This window comes from Schistocerca americana, chromosome 5, assembly GCF_021461395.2.
Source record: "Schistocerca americana isolate TAMUIC-IGC-003095 chromosome 5, iqSchAmer2.1, whole genome shotgun sequence".
Classification (NCBI taxonomy): Eukaryota; Metazoa; Arthropoda; class Insecta; order Orthoptera; family Acrididae; genus Schistocerca; species Schistocerca americana.
Window position 1 is genome coordinate 368,808,943 of NC_060123.1, and position 23,794 is coordinate 368,832,736.

At 40.7% G+C, this 23,794-nt stretch overlaps 1 protein-coding gene across 1 annotated transcript in view; it reads right to left on the minus strand.

Moving 5' to 3' along the window:
- Positions 1-2,893: 2,893 nt before the first annotated feature.
- The window catches only part of LOC124616388 (anillin-like), a 110,351-nt gene continuing 89,450 nt past the window's right edge, over positions 2,894-23,794 (minus strand). The window contains exon 10 of the mRNA XM_047144694.1: positions 2,894-3,002. Coding sequence (XP_047000650.1) covers positions 2,894-3,002 — 109 coding nt within the window. The remainder of the gene's footprint in view (positions 3,003-23,794) is intronic.

Here is a 23,794-nt window from a genome sequence, read left to right on the forward strand (position 1 = left end):
ATTAATGATCTCCCTCATCCACACCTAAGTCTCAATGTAATGTGACACAGATCAGGAGAATTCAAACTTACTCTTGTATCCTGCTAAGAAGTGGCTAACATTATAAATCCTGTAAAAAATCTCAAATATGTGGGCTGGGATGAAATTCTGAGAGAAATAATAAAGGCACGATGTGATAATATTGCACCCTAACTTGGTCACATAGTAAATCAATTGCTTGACCAGGGCTGGTTTCTGGTCAGGCTGAAGTATGTGAAAGTTCGACCTATCCACAAAAAGGGCAGAGAAGAGGAGATAGGAAACTTCTGCCCAGTATCAATAGTACCATTTATTTCTAAAAAAAAATATCTGGGAGAATAGTGTGTAGCCAATTAGAAAACTGCAGCAAAAAACATAACATTACACTTAATAATCAGTACAGATTTAGGAAGGGTTGAAGCACTGTGCTTGCTATTAATGAACTAATTACTAAAGTAAGTAAATGACATGATAACAAGGAGAGAGTATCAGGTATCGTCTGTGACCTCAATAAAGCATTTGATATGTCAAATCATAAGCAGCTGCTCCTCAAATTAACTTTTTGTAGCTTCCATGAAAAATCTTTAAGTTGGTTCACATCTTATCTCAAAAATAGGAAATAGATAGAAGTTATACAACATAAGGACAATTGGAAGAAAATACAAGCAGGTGTACCTCAATGGTCCATACTAGGCCTGTTACTATCTCTGCATAATATAAATGACATGTCAGGTAAGGTAAAACTAGATACAATTCTGTATGCAGATGATTCAACAGAAGTAGTCTGCTGTAAAAACACTGAAGAATTAGCACAATCAGTGCGTTAAAAATATTTGTCACATTTTCAATTTGATTTGAAATCTTAATTATGTTAGAAACTATTGTTATTTTTGTAATCAGTACTGAAAATTGTAAAACAACGTATCAAATAGTAAATTCAGATTATCTTAATTCAATATCAATTATCTGTTTAATACCACTGTTTTGTGCGTGTTATTTTCATATCTCTGTTCTTGCCTACATGCTGTGTACACAACTTTTTGTTATGGGCGAGTTGCACTTGCGACTTAAGTGATTAGTAGTTGTAGCAACTTTTATGGTCTGCTGAAATTTAGAGAGATTGATGTGTTTCAACTGCACTGTGAAGATTACTAGATGTGGGACAAATGTGTTTTGAAGAAAACATTTAGTCCTGCAATATCTTATCATTTAACCAATGTATGTAAATAAATAACCTGGAAACAAGTTGCATCCATGCAGAAGTAATCATCCACTAAGACTCCTGTGCCATGAACAAGAATAAGGATGATCTTCAACAATTATCAAGAAACAAGCTAAGCTGACAGCGTTTTTACTAAAGTTACTGTCAATAATTAACTTTCCTAGTAATTCAGAGGTTCAAGCTTAATACAACTGAACTTAGCTGAACATTTTCTGATTCCAACATAAATACAGTTGTGTGTAGACTGGAATAATTTTCATCAGCAATAATTTTTGAATGTTTCTAAAATAGGTTGATGTGGGTGGAGGACCAGAGGGTGCTTTATTTTTCTATTACATGTACTAGCTGCTTCGACTAGAACATGTTATTCGCACTGGTCTGCAATTGCTTTGGGAAGTACACATTTGATACCAGCACTAACAGCATTAACTGCAGTAACAGTATATGTACTGTAACAGTTCTGTGAAACATAAGCAATTTAAATAGTAGTGTCTCTGGTTGTCTACATAGATCTGGGTAAACCTCATGTCACTGTGTATCTCTGCATCTGCTTGGCTAGCTAAGTCCCACATATTACGGCTCTGATCAACTGCCCTGAGAGAGACTGGTGCGAGCTGCCAGAGATGGTGGTCATGTGTGTGTGTGTGTGTGTGTGTGTGTGTGTGTGTGTGTGTGTGTGTGTGTTTGTGTTTGTTGCTTGTTGTGTGAATATGTATGTGTTTTCTTTTCTGAAGAAGGCTTTGGCCAAAGCCAAATGTGTAACACTCATTTCATTGTTCCTGCCTACAACTTAACATGTCATTTTTATGGTGAATATCCATCAATCCTTTTCCCAATATTGTTGATATTACCCTGACAGAATTAGACTGTCACTGTTGGTATGAACATTTTAGTAGATACTCCTCTTCAGCAGGGTGGACTAATCATTTAATGCAGAGTATGTCATTGTTATTTTGTACTTGTCCTTAAAATGGTCGACATGCCGAATGCTGGTTGAATCTTTTTTTAATCTCTTAAGTAGAAATTTAAAATCTGCTGGACAAAAACTGGCTGTTCCAGATGTTGTAAGTGCACTAGTTATAATTATACAATGCTTCTGCTATTACAGAAGTGGAGACCGTTACAGCAAAATCCTAGCCATTGTAGGAGTTCCACCCCTTGCAAGTAGTCTTGGCAAACTGCAAAAGCTGTCTGACAGAGAACCCAGAAACTTCTGGTTATGTGGACATGTGGATTCTTCCTCACAGCAACATTTTTCTTTGTGTACAAGCAGAATGCCTCAAAAACACAGCAGCCTTACGAACAGTGATGGTTATAGACAAAACAGCAATAATCAATATAGGCAAAATAACTCATTTTCACATGGTGAAATACAAATTACAGCATTGTTTCTGGGAGCAATATATATCTAGGAACAAGCTATTATCTGTAGATGATAGAATTAATTTAATTTCTTCTATAAAAGACCAGTCTTTTAAAATAACTTACAACTCTGAGCACTATTGTACAATGTTGGGTTTAAAATTCTTTTATTACAATAACAAATTGCATCCAAAATTACATACTATTAGTATTACTCATTTAACAATGGTAGAAAAGGATACAGTCTTCTGCAAAAGTGAATTTTCAAATATGCCATTTGTTAGCTTTTTGTCAAAGGTTAAAATTGATAATATTCCACTCCCTCATTGATCTAATAACTTTGTTCAAAACACTGCACCACTGATTCATTTCCAGACCAGTATCTGCTGACAGGAAGTGCCTAAAACAAAAGATTTAAATTGTGTAGTTTATCGGCTGGTTCTTCAAAGTTGTTACACGTTGTAAAAAACATATAAAACACAGTGATTTATGTACAAATCTGACAGTGATAAGTATTTGAGATAGATTGATATTGGTGAAAAGATAAACTGAAAGAACTAATACTACTGCTCTTGTGGTTTTCTTTGGTCATTAATTCAAAGTAGATGTAATTTTACATTCCAGTTACTTGCCATCTATTCTCTTTATTCCAGTACAACTGATGCCCCTCATATTTTTCATAACCTACCTCATATTTTTATCTAGATTTGCACCTGTGAGACACTGTTTCCATCATCTCTTCAACTGCAGTTTTCGGCAATGACTCACCTTACAGTATATACTCTCTCACTCTGATGTTCTGTATAACAACCTTTTTGCATGTCTCTGTGAGATAAAGTTAAGCTACAAAAATTAGTTATCCTACAGATTTCATTCTACTGTAATCTAGATTCAAAATAGAGTAGTGTTCTGGCGTAACCACAAGAGCCGGAATGAAGATGCAGAATGGAAGCCCAGAGAAGCTGGTGAGGAAACATCAGCCAATAGTGCTTGGAACTGGACTGCACCACGCCAAGAGTGACTCCTGGAAGAAGTGAATATAAGCATCACTCCTGCTAGCCTCAGTTGCTCAGATCACCCCAGTCTGCAATGGGATTAGTGCTATGCTATCAGATTTTTGTGACCCGTATGAAGTGCTTACTTGGACTTTGTGTATAGCAAGAACTTTACTGTTGCCTCTCACTAGCAACATTTCCTGTAATTAAAGTTAAGTATTGCCAATTTGCTTTCTAGAAATAAAACTACTAATGTTATTTGTTTGAATTATTGTATAGCATTCATTGTTCAACAAACTAATAAACAGCATTTTATTTTAAAAATGCCCTTAATTTCTTCAGAAATTGGTTATCTTGATGTAAAAGCTAAATACAATAAACTCTTGACTATTAGTGGTAACTGGAGCCTTTAAAACTGTGGATAATCACATTACATGAATAATCGGCAATTAGAGCACATTAATGTATAGGGTCATTACAAAAATTACAATGTCATTATTACAATCACTGAACAAATGTTTATAATAAATTCTATTTTAATCATCATAGTATGTGTATTTACAAAGACTACAATACAGTCAAATATCATATTACCAATTGGTACTGCTGATCCAATCAAAAAATGACTTAGGAGTACATCACTTTTTACTCAGTATTATTCTGATTAATACATTCAAGTATTAATCAGCCACTTTAGCAAACTGACTTCGTAAAATCATGCCACAAAATGAGGTCCAATCCGTAAGATGAAGGGGAATTTACATTGAAAGTAACACTTCTCAAACCACTCATAGAATAGCTTTTTGTTGTCCTCCCAATACTAGCAGTATCCTTATTGGTCCCTTTGTTCCCTTCTCCCTACCCTATGGCTCATATCCCTGTGACCATCCCTGCTGAAAGACTTGCCTTATGCACCCTCCTACCACTGCCTATACCAGATCTGTAACTGGCAAAACATATACTATCAAAGGGAGAGCCACCTAAAAAGATACAACCAACCACCACGCACTTTGGGAAGAGCTTTGATGCATAGTGGCAACATGTACACTGCATGTTTTCGTATTATGAAAGTATAAATGCAAATACCACCAAATACAGCAATGTAGCTTCTGAAGCACTGAAATCGAGATTGGGATGAGCTTTTGCCAGCAAGTCATATATCATGTTTCGTGATCTCACTAGCCAAGTCAGCAGATATTCACAGTACAGGTCATGTGATGTAGTGAGCCAATACAGCAGATATTCAGAGTACATCTACATCTACATTTATACTCCGCAAGCCACCCAACGGTGTGTGGCGGAGGGCACTTCACGTGCCACTGTCATTACCTCCCTTTCCTGCTCCAGTCGCGTATGGTTCGCGGGAAGACCGACTGTCTGAAAGCCTCCGTGCGCGCTCTAATCTCTCTAATTTTACATTCGTGATCTCCTCGGGAGGTATAAGTAGGGGGAAGCAATATATTCGATACTTCATCCAGAAACGCATCCTCTCAAAACCTGGCGAGCAAGCTACACCGTGATGCAGAGCGCCTCTCTTGCAGAGTCTGCCACTTGAGTTTATTAAACATCTCCGTAACGCTATCACGGTTACCAAATAACCCTGTGACGAAATGCGCCACTCTTCTTTGGATCTTCTCTGTCTCCTCCGTCAAACCGATCTGGTACGGATCCCACACTGATGAGCAATACTCAAGTATAGGTCGAACGAGTGTTTTGTAAGCCACCTCCTTTGTTGATGGACTACATTTTCTAAGGACTCTCCCAATGAATCTCAACCTGGTACCTGCCTTACCAACAATTAATTTTATATGATCATTCCACTTCAAATCGTTCCGCACGCATACTCCCAGATATTTTACAGAAGTAACTGCTACCAGTGTTTGTTCCGCTATCATATAATCATACAATAAAGGATCCTTCTTTCTATGTATTCGCAATACATTACATTTGTCTATGTTAAGGGTCAGTTGCCACTCCCTGCACCAAGTGCCTATCCGCTGCAGATCTTCCTGCATTTCGCTACAATTTTCTAATGCTGCAACTTCTCTGTATACTACAGCATCATCCGCGAAAAGCCGCATGGAACTTCCGACTTGTGATATAGTCAGCCAATAGCAACATTCAAACAGAGTGAACACAAAATTAGGAAAAGTTATTGTTTAAATTAAGATACATACAGTGTAGTTGCAAGAAAAGTTAGGCTTGTACATGCAATATTGGTTGTCAAAAATTTTTGCTGATTTTTCTGAGGGTGTGATTAGGCAGGATCCTAAGAGTTTAGTGTAAATTGCAGCAGCTGAACATTTCTGACAAGCAGGATTATAAATATCAGTGCTCTGCAATGAACATTTCTTGGGTTACCTGGCCGATTACATGTTCTATTGAGCAATTCATCTTCTCTGTAGAAAAACCACATACATACGAAATTTCTGAAGAACTTAATTTGCACTTGTTTTTGAAGGATAATTATACTTTTCGCCATTGTTATTGCTTAATTGTTAATCTATGAAACAACTAAAATAAATATGAAAAACAAATTTTGAAGCTTGGTCTTTGTTTTTTTTTTTTTTTTTTTTTTTAGCGTGTGTTACCCTTTAAGATACATCAAACACAAATGTGCCAGTAAAATTTTTAATAATGGCATAAATGGCTCATCCTCTGGGCCCAAAATTTTTCCGAGTGCCTGGTCCTCAAACTGTTAAGTTTTGGTTGAGGGTCAAACATTCCACGATTTAAGAAATTTATCGCACATTGCCACACCTGACATAATTCATCTTGCATGAAAGGGAATTTACATTGAAAGTAACACTTCTCAAACAACCATTCACAATGCCCTTGGCCTGTTAGAGATGTAAACAGTTATGATGCCACACTCATTGAAAAGTAAAATTCTTTGTTAGTGTGCCAGTTCTCACCAGCCAAAATTACAAAAATTTAACTGAGAACAAAACAAACAAAAATTCTCAGAATTCTAAAGAAACATTCTTGGGTTTTTTCTGGATGAAAAAATTTCTAGGATTTTCTGGATTTCTCAGTTGTCCCGGGGTAATATACACCCTATTTACATTGGCATGACTACCACTAAGTTATCGGTTAGGATGAATGGGCATAGGCAGAGGCGTGTATACTGGCAACATACAGCGTCCTGTTGCAAAGCATGCGCTACAAAATGACAGCTGTGACCTCGTTGCCCATTTCACCCCACTTGCCACCTGGATTCTTCCTGCAGACACCAGTTTCTCAGAACTCTGCAGGTGGGAACAGGTGCAACATGTCCTTGGTTCTTGCCACTCACCTGGCCTTAATTTATGTTAATTTCTTCAGTCTCATCATGTCTTCACAGTAAATAATCCTTTTTTCACTCCCTTTGGGTTTTTTAATATCTTTTCACCTCCCCTCCCACCTCCATCACATAAAATGCACTTATCTTTTTGCTCTCATTAACTCTTTCACAATGTTTTACCAGTAATCTCTGTCTTGGATATCAACATATCTTCCAATTTTAAGCTTGAAGGTTTTTAAATCTCATTCAGTGCATTCCCAGACAATCAGTCTCATTCACATTAAGATGTAACAGTCCATTGAAACCCATTTAAACCACGTATTTTTTGATACAGTTTGAAATAAACAGGAATCACTGATGTAAACAAAAGATATTGATATAGGTAAACGTATACTTTTAAAATTGTTACAATGAAACTAGTTACTAAATTATAATTGTATTGAAGTACACAAGTCCTGTAATTGGTAGAAATATTTAGGATTAACATAATTAGGTGAAATCTGGAACAAATCATCAAGTACAATGGTCAGTCATTTCTTTGAAACTGAGATGGATTTGTGTTAAAACAGTATCTAAATTAAAGTCTGTGGTATTTAAATGAAAAACAAACTGAGAGAATCAAAATTTATTAGAAAATTAAAATGTAATTAGTGAAAATGTTATAAGTGGCATGTAAACATAGGCAGTCCTTTAGCTGTTTTGTCAATAATAAATAAAAGACCTATTTTGCCACATTCAATGTGAGACTTGGAAACATATACATTGGTAGGAATATTTTCTGAACCATGTATCGTTTGCATTTTATAAAAATAGTAAAAGTATTGTTAATACTTAGTATTTGAGTATCTAAAACGTTGAATGCTTGGAAATCGATAAATGTATTTGCTCTATAAGAGCCATGTAACTGTTGAATTATGTCATTAATTTTGAGGCAACAGTTTTAATTGTAATTTTATTAAAAAACCCTTTATAACAATACCAAGGATTGTTCGGATTTATATATAAAGGGGCAGCCTTGTTGGCATTGGACGGCAGTGTCTTATAAGATGATGTGCAAGAAGCGTGTAACTGCTTGAGTAAGATGTAGGTCAGTGTTGTAAGCATGTCAATATTTTTGAGTTTTGTCAAAGTAACACCATAATTATGACATAATATAGAATAAAGGATTCTGAAACATAATGTTTGTATTCTTCATTCTTGGTGTAAAAACCAAGTTACAGTGGACATAAAGGAACACAGTGCTTGAGGGAGCAGCAGATAAAAAGCAGTTGGATGAGTACACCCCACTAAATTATAAGAATTTTAATGATAATTTCACATGTGGTGGAGGAGATGGGATATGTCATGATTCTGTAAATTAATCTTACATTTTGTTTCAGAAAAAAGTTTGTAATTCTATATTGTATTTGAGGATTGCATGAGGAAAACAATGAGATGGTAATCAGCAGCACTATGATATGAAGAACTAATGAGAAATGACGAAAATGAGGTAAACTGGAATAATCAAAAAGTACAGAAGAAGAAAAGTACTGTAAGTACAAATTTAACTTTATTCTTTTTGTTACTTGTTTGAAAATTTTTTTCTAGCTTTGTTAATATGGAAGACAGGGAGGTTGATGTAAATAATCAGGATGGTGCAAATGTTAGTGGGGAGGAAATAACTGATAATGACAAGTATTTGCTGATCAATCCACGATGAAAGTAATGTAGTTAATTGAAACAATGGAATTGGGGAGAACAGTGACCACAATAATGTAAGTGAATGTTCACCTTTTTGTGGGTTCGAGTCAAGTGCGTCTGTTCTGGATAGATTAGTTCAGTTAATGGAGGAACAGATAAAGTCGATTGACGAACATAAAATTTCTCTCCATCAAAAACTTGACTCTATTGAAGAGAAATGGACATGGGAACCAAATACGTGAAACAAACGATAGCTTAGAAAAATGTTGGGTACAAGTAGACAAAAACACCAAAAAAGTGTCAGTTATAGAGGAGGAAATTGCTGCTTTAAAACAAGAACAGCAGAATTTTGAAGAAGGGTTATAGTCTGTAGGAAGAAAAGATCATAATTTCAAAAAATTTGCAACCTTAGAATTTGAACATTTAAAAATGTTTAACAAAGAAGTTGTGAAAAAATTTACTGAGACAGATAAAAGTATACAAAACTTTACCAAAATCGTGAATGATAATTTTACAGAACTAAAAGAAGACGTAGGTACTTGTTTAGTTTCATTTCAAAAATTCAGGAAATTGAGGTCACTGTTACTATAAAATCTTTCAGCAACTACAGTTAATTTGGAATAATATCAATATCAAAACCTTTTCAGGGAAGGAAGTATACACCCTGTTGACTTTGTTTCAAATTAAAGACAATTTTGAAAGTAGGATGAGTGACAATTTAAAAATTAAATTAATTACAAAATTAATTTAATTAAAAAATTCTTGGATGGTGAGGCTATCTTGTGGGCTAACCAGACAATCAAACCTGACATGACTTTTTGTGAAGTTGAACATGCTTTTATGAATAAATTTTGGTTGGAAACTAGACAAGCCAGAATGAAGTCCAAATTCTTAAATGGTCCAAATTTCAAGCAAGGTAGTGGTCGAATGAAAACATTTTGTGAACAGCAGTTAAAAACATTAGTGCATTTAGATAATCCATTAGATGAGATGATTCAAATTGATGCTTTGAAAAGACATTTGCCACCAAGTGTACAGTGGAGTCTGGTCTATGGGCCTCGTGACACTATTGAGGAATTTTTGAGATATGGTGACAGATTAGGCTGGGAAAGATATGAAAGGTATAATGACAGGCAAGATGACAGTAGAAATAGTAACAACAAAGTGTTCAATGATCATTTTGAACATAGGGATAGGAGAGGAGATTTTAGAAATGAAAATTATAGGGGAGAGTACCAAGGGAACAGTAGATTCAGAAATGACAACAGAAGAAATGGGGAAAGAAATGATAGGCAGAGACCAGAGAACGGAAATTTTGATCCAAGAAATAGGCAGTGGGGACAAAGTCAAGGAAATGATGGTAACAATTTTGATAACAGAAGGAATGGTCCGTGAAACTAAGGCCTGCCTCTTTCCGAGCCTGGCGGAGTGAGGCAAATAGAAATAGTGTTTATAATCAGGCACATTGTGGTGATTTCAGAAAGAGAAGGAGTAGAGCAAATAGGGCATACCAAAACTATGTATCCAGAAGACAACCTGAAGTGAACAGAACAAATTTTTATAGGGAATTTTGGGAGAATTTTTTATCTGAGAATAAACATGAACAAAAAAGGAAAACAAAATCTGAATTTAAAATAGAGGAAAACATTTTGACAAATTTCTTTGTTGGTAGTAATGTAATAGTAGTTACTGATAGCGATGAGAACAGATCTGATGAGTATGGTTTAGTGAACATGTTGAGTGATTGTGAAATGAGTGAAAGAACTGATACTGGTGTCATATGCATGAAAGTGAAGATGACAGTGTTACTCCACATAAAATTTCAGTATGCAATAAACAGGAAAAAGATGATGTGGTAGAACAAAAGGATCATAGTGTTGAAGTTGGTGTATTTGAAGAAGTGTGTGAAGATGGAAATGAATTTAGTGTTGAGAGAGATATTAAATGTAATGATAATGTTTCTGATGATGAGGTTGATGATACTGTATTGCTCACAGAATTGGATGGAATGGTTTATGCAGAAGTTAAGGTTGATGATTGTATACTGAATGATTCTGTAAACTCTGATGTAAGCTTGAGTGATGATTTTGAAACAAGTAGAAAAGTATTTGACAGTTTAATTTTGCCAGTAGATGTTAGTGATATTGTATCTGAATGTATTAATGAAAATGAGAGAGAAAATTTGATCAGTGATAAAATAGTGATAGTACTGGTAGGAGTGACTATGGTAACAAATGTAACCATAGTGACCAAAGGTTTAAAATCACAAATGAAATCTGTCAAAATGTTTATTTAGGGAAGGAAAGTTGTTTTGAAAATCTAAAACAGTCATCTAACAGAAAAATAATCAGTGGGTGTGTAGAAACAGTAGAAGAAAGCCATGATTGTGACGAAGGGGTGAATTTCCAGGATATAGAAGAGGATCTATTATTTGAAAATGAAGTCAATGAAATTGGCAAAGAACTTGGAAGTCCATATATTGTAGGACAGATTTCTGATTGGGTAAGAAGCTGTCTTCTGGACACAGGTAGCCCAATTACAGAATTATCAAAGAAACTGAGAGATAGGATTAAAAATAGTGAGAATTTCCAGTAACAGGGGTAGGGTAAAAGGTGCAACAGGAAAAAGTAGTAAATTGATTACCAGACAAGTCTTACTAGAATTAAAAATTAATGATGTGCAATTTGTACAAGGATGTTTAATGGTTGATGATCTGAATGAAAACTTGGTATTGGGCATGAACTGGGTAGTTAAGGCAAAAGTAAATTTTATCTGGGTCTGACTTATGAAAATAACATTTGTTGAACCAAAGAGTGGAATTCATGGGGAAGCTAATATTGTAATGGAAGATCATGGCCAAAGTAATCTAATAAGGGGGGGGGGGGGTGCAGGAGACTAACAGTGCTGGTTATTGTGAGGAAGGGGAAGAATTTGTATTAAATCATTAATTGACTCCTACAGTGAAGTTGTAGCTAAAAAAGTGTCTGAAACTTAAAGCCTTAATGTAGAGAACAGAATTTTTTGTGGGATTATAATGACACATTTGATGCAAAACCTGGGAGAGCAAAAGGGTATCGATGTAAACTAAAATTAAAAGTGCGTGTTCCATTCTTCATTAAACCATATGCTATTCCCATCTGCAAAAGAAAATAAGTGGAAAGAAAGCTTCAGAAAATGGAAAAGTGGAAATTAATAGAAAGAAGTTGTAGTTCACACAATAACAGTGGTTTCAAAATGGGATGGAGGTATTTGATTAGTTCTTGATTCAAGACATCTAAATAGAGAAACTGACTGTCCTGAAAGCATAGAGGAACTGCTTAACAATTTTGAAACTGTAAGGTATATCACTAGCCTTGACTTAACTTCTGGGTTTCGTCAGATTGAACTGGAGAGATATTCTAGAAAGTACACTGCATTTTTGTTTAATGGAAAAAGTTTTCAGCACTGTGTTGTACCATTTGGTTTAAATGTATCTGTAGCAGAATTCATTAGGGGATTAGACTTTGTTTTAGGTAAAGGAATCTTGGAAAAATTAATCATGACATTTTAGTATCAAGCAAGACCTTTAAAGGAAATTGGAGAGAAAATGAGACAGGGGGGTATGACACTAAAATTAGAAAAATGTAAATTTGCAATGAAACAATAAAATTTCTTGGTCATTGCATAAGTGAAAAAGGGATTTTGCCTGATGGAGAAAAGATTGAGGCCATTGCAAAATTCCCAAAACCTATGAATAAAAAAGATTTGAAGTCATATTTTGGATCAGTGAACTTTTATTGTAAATATGTGAAAACACAGACACTTAATGTACCATATTTAAATACCCTGGTAAGAAAAAATGCAGTGTGGGGTTGGTCTGATGAATGTCAGTTAGCTTTTGAGGAAATCGAGAAAGAGTTTATAGAAAGTGAAATCCTTTATAGGCCTGATTTATCATTACCATTTTGGTTGATGACTGACAGTTGTGATTATGACTTGGAGGTAAATTTGTCCCAAGAAAAGGAAATCAATGGGAAAATAGTACATCATTCTATAGCGTTTGTAAGTAGAACCTTACAAAAACATGAGAGAAATTATATGATTACAGAAAAGGGATTCAAAAAATTTAAAAAATTATTTGTTTGGGCATGAAAAAGTCTATACAGATCATAAAGCATTAACTTACATACAGGAATGCAAATGGTATCATGGGAGAATTACCAGGTGGTCAATGTTCGTAGAGCAGTTCAGATATACAGTTCATTTCATAAAAGGAAAGGAAAATGTAATTGCTGATGCTCAGTCAAGAATGCCAGTGGGAAATGTAAATGATAATGAAAATTATAGTCAAGGAAAGAATTTGAAAATTATGTACTTTAAAGATGCGAAAGAAGAAAATGAAATTAGGAAAATCTGTAATAAACTGAGAAGATACCAAAATGGTGGTGATCATTGGAAGCTTGTTAGAAGTTATTTAGGGAAGACAGGTCATGAGAAGGTACAATTGTACTACCAAGTCTTCAAAGGCATTCTGTTTTATAGACACAACCCGGTCAGTGGTGTATGAAGAGTTTGCTGGCCAGATTCTCACATCAATACGTTGATAAAATATACACATGAAAGTTTCAGACACTGTGGTGCATTGAAATGTATTCAGAAAATCCAAGAATGTATATATTTTCATAATATGTCTAGGAGGGTTAGAACTTTACTTACCAGTTGTGATGGATGTCAAAGAACAAAAGTTAGTAACAAAACCAACAAGGGTCTTTTACAAAATGTGATACCTCATAAACAAAGATGATTTGACTTACCAAACGAAAGCGCTGGCAGGTCGATAGACACACAAACAAACACAAACATACACACAAAATTCAAGCTTTCGCAACAAACTGTTGCCTCATCAGGAAAGAGGGAAGGAGAGGGAAAGACGAAAGGATGTGGGTTTTAAGGGAGAGGGTAAGGAGTCATTCCAATCCCGGGAGCGGAAAGACTTACCTTAGGGGGAAAAAAGGACGGGTATACACTCGCGCGCGCACGCACACACACACACACACACACACACACACACACACGCACGCACGCACGCACGCACGCACGCACGCACGCACGCAGACATTTGGTCTTTAAATTTTAAATATGTCTGCTTGTGTCTGTATATGTGTGGATGTGTGTGTGTGTGTGTGTGTGTGTGTGTGTGTGTGTGTGTGTAAGGTAAGTCTTTCCGCTCCCGGGATTGGAATGACTCCTTACCCTCTCCCTTAAAACCCACATCCTTTCGTCTTTCCCTCTCCTTCCCTCTTTCCTGATGAGGCAACAGTTTGTTGCGAAAGCTTGAATTTTGTGTGTATGTTTGTTTTTGTTTGTGTGTCTATCGACCTGCCAGCACTTTCGTTTGGTAAGTCACATCATCTTTGTTTTTAGATATATTTTTCCCACGTGGAATGTTTCCCTCTATTATATTAATACCTCATAAACAGTTGGATTTAGTGGGAATAGACTTGTATGTCCAACTTCAGAGAGCTAAAGGAGGGTTTCAGTATATTTTTGTTATTGTGGACTTATTTTCAAAATATGTAAAATTTTATCCTTTAAAGAAAGCAACTAGCAAGAAAATAGCAACCAAATTTGTGTAAGCCTACTTTATTAAAGTGGGTACACCAAAACCAATTTTATCAGACAATGGGAGTCAGTTTACTTCAAAGTTCTGGAAGAAATTTGAAGAAGAATATAATGTCAGACGTATCCTAATTTCATCTTATTCACCAAAATTTAACCCAACTGAGCATTATATGAGTTACTAGTAGTCACAGAAGAAAGAGGGCCTGCTAAAAGTGGATGGATCCAGGCAGAGAAGTCAAATTATAAAATAATAAACACTAAACAAACACAGTAAAAGGCATAAAAGGTGAGACCAAATCTAAAAACTGGAAGAAAGGGGCAGTCATGGGGTCATAGACCGAGAAGACTGGAAAAGAGGTTTCAACCACAACCAACCTGCCCCTGCTCCAAGACTGAAGTAGAACCTTATATCTGAAAATAATAACCACTTTCATGGAGGGAACTGAGGACCAGTTCAACCATCCATGAATCATCTGCTAATATTAAATTTAAGGAATCAAGAAGAGATTTGCTTGAAGGGTCAAAAGGAGGGGACATTCCACTTGTATGTGGGATACCGTCAGTCTGGCTACACAACCACATTGTGGATAAAAATCTGAAGTGGACCACGGAAGCTCCGGTCATGGAGGGTAACTAAAATGTGATGGCACCAAGCCATGTCATACACCTTATGCAGGTCAAAGAAGATTGCGACAATGTGCTGGCAGTTCATAAAAGCCTGTCAGATGGCCGATTCCTATCAGAGTAAATGGTCAGTTGGAAATCCTGCCCAGAAGCCACACTGATACAGGGACAAAAGGCCCTGAGATTTGAGTACCCAACATAATCTGAAGCTGAGCATCCTTTCGAGCAGTTTACGAAGTACATTTGTCAGGCTAATTGGGTGGTATGTGTCACGAGACAATGGGGTCTTCCCAAGCTTACAGATGGTGACAACTATAGTGTATTGCCACTGTGATAGACAAGCACCTGTGAGCTAAATACAGTTGAAGACCCTGAGGAGATGTTGCCTCTGGGGAACGTCCAAGTGTTGGATCATCTGGTAGTGGATGGAATCTGGGCCTGGGGCCATGTATCGTGAAGAACTAAGAGCCTGCAACTATTCCCATTCAGTGAAGAATTCATTACAGGGCTCAGTGTGGTGTGGAATGAAACAGAGGGGGGTCCGTTCAGATCTGCATTTCTACTGGAGAGGGGTAGCAGGATAGGAAGAGGATGCCGACACTATCACAAGGTGTGTCATGAGATGTTCTGCAAGGACCGATTGATCAGTGCACAGAGCACCTTGGAGGTTAAGACCCCTTGACAGCTGACAGTCACTGACGGCCCAGACGGCTATGGAGCTTGGACCAAACCTGTGATGAAGAGGAATATGTCCCCAGGGAGGAAACATAGCGTTCCCAGCATTCCTTATTACTCCACTTAAGATAGTGAGCTTTATACCAAGGATATGCTTAAAAGTGTGGAGGTTGGTCTGTGAAGGGTGTCATTTAAATCACTTCAGCACTTGGTGGCAGTCATGGACAGCAACTGCAACATCTTTGGTCCACCCTGTCACTGGTCAATGATGAGGGGAACCTGTGGATATGGGGACAGCAGCACCAGCAGCATGAAGTATAGTGGCAGAGACGCCTTGCACCACTACATCAATGGAATTCGAGAGAGAGAGAGGTGTCAAAGTGCATAGCAAGTGTATATAAAGACCAATTGGCACTGGAGAATGGCCAAAGTGAGGGGCTGTCTGCCTGGCATCAGCAAGGAAACGATAGAATCACCAGAAAGTGGTTACTGTCACAAATGTCATTATCGGATGACCAATGTAGGAAGGGTATGAGGGCAGTGGAGGAGATCATGAGATTGATAGCAGAGAAGGTGGAGTGGCACTGAAGTAGGTAGTGGAACCATCACTGAGGAGACAAAAATCGAGATCTGTGATGAGTTGGTCAATTAGGATACCCTTACCCATTGAAGTGACACTCCCCCCACAGTAGGTGGTGGGCATTAAGGTTCCAAAGAATGATAAACAGGAGTGAGAGTTGCTGGATTAAGGTAGACAGTGTAACATAAGGAAGTGGCATACCTGGAGGGAGGTAGATACTGCAAATTGTAATTGCCAGAGCGGTTTGCACTCAATCCACAATTGCTTTGAAGTTGGTATGTAGAGGGATCCAGTCACTAATGATATCAGAGTGAACCAAAGTACAGACTCCACCGGATGCTACCCAGGGGCCAGCATGGTTCTGACAGAATGCCCAATAAACACGAAATGTTGGAGAGTGGTCATCACAGAAATACACTCCTGGAAATGGAAAAAAAGAACACATTGACACCGGTGTGTCAGACCCACCATACTTGCTCTGGACACTGCGAGAGGGCTGTACAAGCAATGATCACACGCACAGCACAGCGGACACACCAGGAACCGCGGTGTTGGCCGTCGAATGGCGCTAGCTGCGCAGCATTTGTGCACCGCCGCAGTCAGTGTCAGCCAGTTTGCCGTGGCATACGGAGCTCCATCGCACTCTTTAACACTGGTAGCATGCCGCGACAGCGTGGACTTGAACCGTATGTGCAGTTGATGGACTTTGAGCGAGGGCGTACAGTGGGCATGCGGGAGGCCGGGTGGACGTACCGCCGAATTGCTCAACACGTGGGGCGTGAGGTCTCCACAGTACATTGATGTTGTCGCCAGTGGTCGGCGGAAGGTGCACGTGCCGGTCGACCAGGGACCGGACCGCAGCGACGCACGGATGCACGCCAAGACCGTAGGATCCTACGCAGTGCCGTAGGGGACCGCACCGCCACTTCCCAGCAAATTAGGGACACTGTTGCTCCTGGGGTATCGACGAGGACCATTCGCAACCGTCTCCATGAAGCTGGGCTACAGTCCCGCACACCGTTAGGCCGTCTTCCGCTCACGCCCCAACATCGTGCAGCCCGCCTCCAGTGGTGTCGCGACAGGTGTGAATGGAGGGACGAATGGAGACGTGTCGTCTTCAGCGATGAGAGTCGCTTCTGCCTTGGTGCCAATGATGGTCGTATGTGTGTTTGGCGCCGTGCAGGTGAGCGCCACAATCAGGACTGCATACGACCAAGGCACACAGGGCCAACACCCGGCATCACGGTGTGGGGAGCGATCTCCTACACTGGCCGTACACCACTGGTGATCGTCGAGGGGACACTGAATAGTGCACGGTACATCCAAACCGACATTGAACCCATCGTTCTACCATTCCTAGACCGGCAAGGGAACTTGCTGTTCCAACAGGACAATGCACGTCCGCATGTATCCCGTGCCACCCAACGTGCTCTAGAAGGTGTAAGTCAACTACCCTGGCCAGCAAGATCTCCGGATCTGTCCCCCATTGAGCATGTTTGGGACTGGATGAAGCGTCGTCTCACGCGGTCTGCACGTCCAGCACGAACGCTGGTCCAACTGAGGCGCCAGGTGGAAATGGCATGGCAAGCCGTTCCACAGGACTACATCCAGCATCTCTACGATCATCTCCATGGGAGAATAGCAGCCTGCATTGCTGCGAAAGGTGGATATACACTGTACTAGTGCCGACATTGTGCATGCTCTGTTGCCTGTGTCTATGTGCCTGTGGTTCTGTCAGTGTGATCATGTGATGTATCTGACCCCAGGAATGTGTCAATATAGTTTCCCCTTCCTGGGACAATGAATTCACGGTGTTCTTATTTCAATTTCCAGGAGTGTACATTTCTTGAAGAACAGGACAGAATGCAGAATAGGAGGACACAAGACATTGAATTTCTGGTAGGTGACGATAGTATCTATTGTAATTCCACTGGATAATTGAGTGGTGAAAGTCCAGGTTAGACACAAAGCAGCCAAGAGGTGGTCATGTTACTCCATCAGTAGTCATTACCGACAAGGATTGGGTGACATCCATAAATAAGATGTCAGACTTAGGTTTTGAAGGAGGAGAAGGCACCTCTGTTGGCACCAGTGGGGCCTTATCATTCAAAGGGATGGCCATTTGAGAACTGCCAAATTGTTGCAGCTTGATACACTTCATGCTCCAAGTATCTACCCTGATACCATCTACTCTGACGAGGGCTCTACCCATGGGCGCCACCCAGTCACAGCAAGGGCCGTCTGGCACGGCGGCCATTGCCAAGAATTCCAATGCTCCAAGAAGGTGAGTAATCACTCCTTAGCATATATGGGGAGACAGCTGAAGTGTCAGTAGTGTGATGTGTTGTCAGGGGGCTTAGCCATATGGGTACATAACAGCCCACTGCACAGACCGGTGGTGGTGACTTAGTAGGGTGGAAGGAGGCTACAGTGGGGAAGGGGGAGAAGAAGGGAGAAGGGAGAGGGGAGAGGGGAGAGGAATTCACACCACAGATGCTAGGGAAGGAGTTCTTCCCCTAATGACTCACACTAAAAACAAGAAATGTAGATTGATTGATTGACAGACAGAGTATGGAATAATATGGTGAGGTCATCAGTCTCACAATTCCAAGGGGGGGGGGGGGGTGTTTACATAAGAGTGTCTGCTAAAAAATGAATGGATTCAGTCAGAGGAGTCAAATTATAAAAGAATGAACATTAAACATACACAGTATAAGCATAAAAGATGAGACTAAATCTAAAAACTGGAAAAAGGGGGGGAGGGGCAGTCATGGGGCCACAGACCATGAAGACAGCAAGAGGAGATCCAATCACAACCAACCCCCTCCTGGTCCAAGACTAAAGGAGAACCTTATATCTGGAAATCAAAATCACTTTCATGGAGGAAACCAAGGACCAGGTCAACCATCCATGGATCATCCACTAATATTACATTTAAGGAAGCAGTAGGACTATAATTAGCATGAAGGGTTGAAAGAAGGGGACATGCCACGAATATGTGAGATATCGTCAGACAGGCACCACAACCACATTGTGGGGGCGGGTGATTACATAGGAGGAAACAATGAGTGAGCCAGGTATGGCCAATACATAAACAACATAAAGCAGTGGACTCCTTTTGAGAGAGGTGGAAAGAAGTGCCCTAAACTGCAGTAGACTCTTTGATTGTGCAGAGTTTATTACTATGAGCAGTAGCGCTCCAGATGGCATTCCACTGTTGGGCAAAGAGAGGGAACTCTACAAGGATGGAACATACAAGATGCCGGTAAACCATAGGAGCAACAGAGACCTTAGTCCCTGGAAGAAAGCGGTCCTAATCGGTGGTCTAGGAACTGCTGAAGGAGTGGTATTGGAAGAAAGACATGGGGCGCAGTCCAGTGAGTGCAGATGGAGATCATGGCAGAGGGTAGGGAGACACATGGCAACTGGCAATCCCACCCATGGGCGGATGATAGGAGGGAGACATACCTCATTGGCAAAGAGCACAGGCTACACAGGATGGTCAGGGAATTTGTGAATAGTGACTGTGTAAGAAACAAGGAGTTGGCTCCATCGGATGTGTAGGGTGGGGATCCCTGCTTCTCTGAGGAGACTATCAACAGGACTAGTGCGAAAGGGACCAATAGCCAGACACACCTCACAATGATGGACAGGGCCAAGGAGTTTCACAGTGGAAGGAGCTGCTGAGCCATAAATCTGACTACCATAATACAGTCTGGACAAAACCATAGCATGGTAAAGATGGAGAAGAGTGGAATGGTCCACACCCAAAGATGTGTGGGCCAGTAGGTGGAGAGCATTAAGCTTCCGCATGCATGTGGTCTTTAGGTGGCAAATGTGGGGCAGCCATGTCAGCTTGGTATCAAGAAAGCAGACTGTGTTACATCATCAAGGAGCTGGTTGCCTAAGTGAAGTTCTGGATCAGAGTGTACTGTGGGTCAGCAACAAAAATGCATAACCTGCATTTTGGAGGAGGAAAACTCGAAGCCATGGGTGGTGGCCCACGTAGAGCTAGTGCTCAGCAGACACAATCAAGTGGGAGCTGCACCAGATGCAAAAATCGTTGACATACAATGCTGGGGTAACCAGAGGCCCAACATAGGTCACAAGCCCACTTATGGCAATGAGGAAGAGCATGACACTTAGCACAGAACCCTGTGGGATAACATTCTACTGAACATGAGGGGTGCTGACTGAAGTGCCAACTCGAACCTGGAAGAGCTGGTAAGATAAAAATGCATGGATAAAAATCAGAAGGGGACCACAGAAGCCCGCCCATCATGGATGGTAACTAAAATGTGATGGTGTCAACCCATGTCATACACCTTATGAAGGTCAAAGAACACTGTGACAAGGTGCCGGCAATGAGTAACAGCCTGTTGGATGGCTGATTCCAATGGGAGTAAATGGTCAGTTGGAGATTGCCTTGCCCGGAAGCCACACTGATTAAGGAGACAAAAGGCCCTGAGATTTGTGTACCCAACATAATCTGGAGTTGACCATCCTTTCAAGCAGTTTACAAAGCACATTTGTAAGGCTAATGGGATTTTCATGGGCGTAAGGATGGGGATAACTATACTGTCTCACCATTGTGATGGAAAAGCACTTATGACCCAGATGTGATTAAAGACCCTGAGGAGCTGTTGCCTCATCTGATTGTGTTGAATCATCTGATTGTGAATGGAGTTTGGCCCTGTGGCTATGTCTTGTGAAGAGCTAAGAACCTGCACCAATTCCCACTCAGTGAAAGGAGCATTGTAGTGATCAACATGGTGCGGGATGAAATGGAGGGGGGGGGGCGTCTGTTCAACTCTGCATTTCTGCTGGAGAAAGGCAAGAGGGTAGGAAGCAGATGACGATGCCATCACAAAGCATGTCACAAGGTGTTCTTCGAGGACCAACGGATCAGTTCACAGAGCTCCTTGGATGTTCAGATCCTGGACACTTGACTGTTGCTGGCGGCCCAGAATGATATGGACCTTTGACCAAACCTGTGATAAAGAGGCATATGTCCCCAGAGAGGGACCATAGTGCTCCCAGAATTCCTTTTTATTCCACTTAATAATGTAATGAGCCTTAGCATGAAGACATTTAAAAGTGAGGAGGTTGGTCTGGGAGGGGTGTCGCTTAAATTGCTGCAGCGCCTGTCAGCAGTCCTGGACAGTGACTGCGACGTCCTTGGTCCACGACGGTACTGGCCAACGATGAGGGGGCCCTGTGGCTGTGGACAGGGGGACAGCAGTGACAGCAGCATGAAGAAGAGCAGCAGAGATGCCTTGCATGACTACATCAATAGAATTTGAGAGGGAGGTGTCAAAGCGGACAGCAGACATGTATAAGGGCCAACTGGCCCTGTGGAATACCCAACATGGGGGCCTGTATACCTGGTGGCAGCAGGGGAATGATAGTGTCACTGGGAAGTGGTCACTGTCACAAAGGTGATCATGGGATGACCAATGTAGGGAAGCCACGAGGGCAGGGGAGGAGATCGCGAGATCGATAGCAGAGACGGTGCCATGAGTGGCACTGAAGTGTGTAGGGTAACCATCATTGAGGAGACGCAAATCGAAGTCTGTGATGAGTTGGTCAATTAGGATACCCCGACCTGTTGATGTGAAACTCCCCCTCAGTGGATGTTGGGCATTGAAATCCCCAAGGAGGAGAATGGGGATGGGAGTTGCTGAATTAAGGTAGATAGTGCAACATAAGCAAGTGGCCTACCTGGAGGGAGGTAGACACTGCAAATGGTGATTGCCGGAGTTGTTTGCACTCTAATCGCTATCACTTCCAAAGTGGTACATAGGGGGATCCAGTCACTAAGGACATTGGAGCGAACCAAAGTGCAGACCCCACCAGATGCTGTCCCAAGGCCAGCATGGTTCTGACAGAATGCCTGATAGCCATGTAAAGTGGGAGAGTGATCATCACAGAAATGTGTTTTTTGGAGAACAAGACAGAATGCAGAGTAAGAGGTGACAAGACGTTGCATTTCCAGTAGGCGATGATAGTAGCCACTGCAGTTCCACTGGATGATCATGTGGCATGAGTCCAAGGTAGGCATGAAGGAGCCAAGGAGGATGTCAGGTCACTTTGTCAGTAGTTTCCACCGACAAGGATGAGGTGACATCCATAAATAAGATTCCTTTCAAATAACTTCCGGGAATTCAGCCAGGTAACACTTTCAGCGACCGCTGATATTTCAGCGGGAGAACACCCCGCCATTTTCAAGGCAAACTACACTGAACACTAGTGCCACCAAAGATGACCAAAGCCAGAGCTATCGATAGTGAGACTATGAATTCGCAGGTGAGGCAGCATTGACTCTGTTCCTCGGTTTTTTGACAAGGGAGAGAGCCGGATTCCAAACAGAGTTTAAACAGAGTTTAAACAGAAACCTCCATCCCTGTTAACGAGGTTGCTCGCTAATTTAATCTCAACTGCCTCCCTAATGATGCTGTCCCAATAGCTGGACGTGCATGCCAATATCTCGGTGTTGTTATATAACATGGGGTGACCAGTATCCAAGCAATGTTCGGCAATAGCAGATCTATTTGGCTGCTGTAATCATGTGCATTGGTTAGGAGGAAGGATGATGGATCATTGGGACATGCAGTCTACAGGAAACGTACTCACACCGACTTGTACTTACAAGCTAATAGTTGTCACGATTCGGCTCAGCGTGAAGGGGTACTTCGTACCTTGGTACACAGGGCACATGTCGTTTCTGACGCTGAGACTTTGCCAGCTGAGCTGTCCCATCTTGAAGTTACATTTCGTCAAAATGGTTATAGTGATAGACAGATTGAACGTGCGTTGCGCTATCGACCAACTGTACATCGGGTGATTGATGATAATTCTGAGTCAACACCTAAGTCTACTGCCTTTTTGCCTTACATAGGAAACACATCCAATAAGATCGGTCATATTTTACAGAAATATGATGTGAAATGTGTTTTCCGACCTCCATCTAAAATTAGAGCACTTTTGAGTTCCGTTAAGGATGACCTTGGACTGCGTAAGGCGGGTGTATATCGTATTCCTTGTAGCTGCGGCATGGCATATATTGGTCAAACTATCAGGACCGTGGAGGACAGATGTACTGAGCATAAACGGCACACATGATTACAGCAGCCAAATAGATCTGCTATTGCCGAACATTGCTTGGATACTGGTCACCCCATGTTGTATAATAACACCAAGATATTGGCATGCACGTCCAGCTCTTGGGACAGTGTCATTAGGGAGGCAGTTGAGATTAAATTAGTGAGCAACCGTGTGTGTGTGTGTGTGTGTGTGTGTGTGTGTGTGTGTGTGTGTGTGTGTGGTCTTTCCTGCTTCTGTCCGAGAACCGAGGTATTAAATTTGCATGTACGCCGCCTGTCCGTTGCAGTTTGCCTTGAAAATGGCAGGGTGTTCTCCCACCGAAATATTGGCGGTCGCTGAAAGTGTTACCTGGCTGAAGTCCCGGAAGTTATTTGAAAGTTGTATACGCCAGGAGAAACTCAGGTCTCTCATAAATAAGATGTCAGATTCAGGTTGCGAGAGGGGAGTTGGTATCTCCAGGGGCACCAGGAATGCATTGTCTTGGGATTCATCTTTCTTCTTCTTCTTCTTCTTCTCTTTCTGAGGTGGAGGACGCCAGGACACGGAGTGTACAGGTGTCTGCAAGATCGGGAACTGAAAGAGAGCGAGTGGCCTTGGGGCCCACAGATGGTGTGCCTCATGGCCGAGTTGTGGTAACAGTCTTCTGGCCT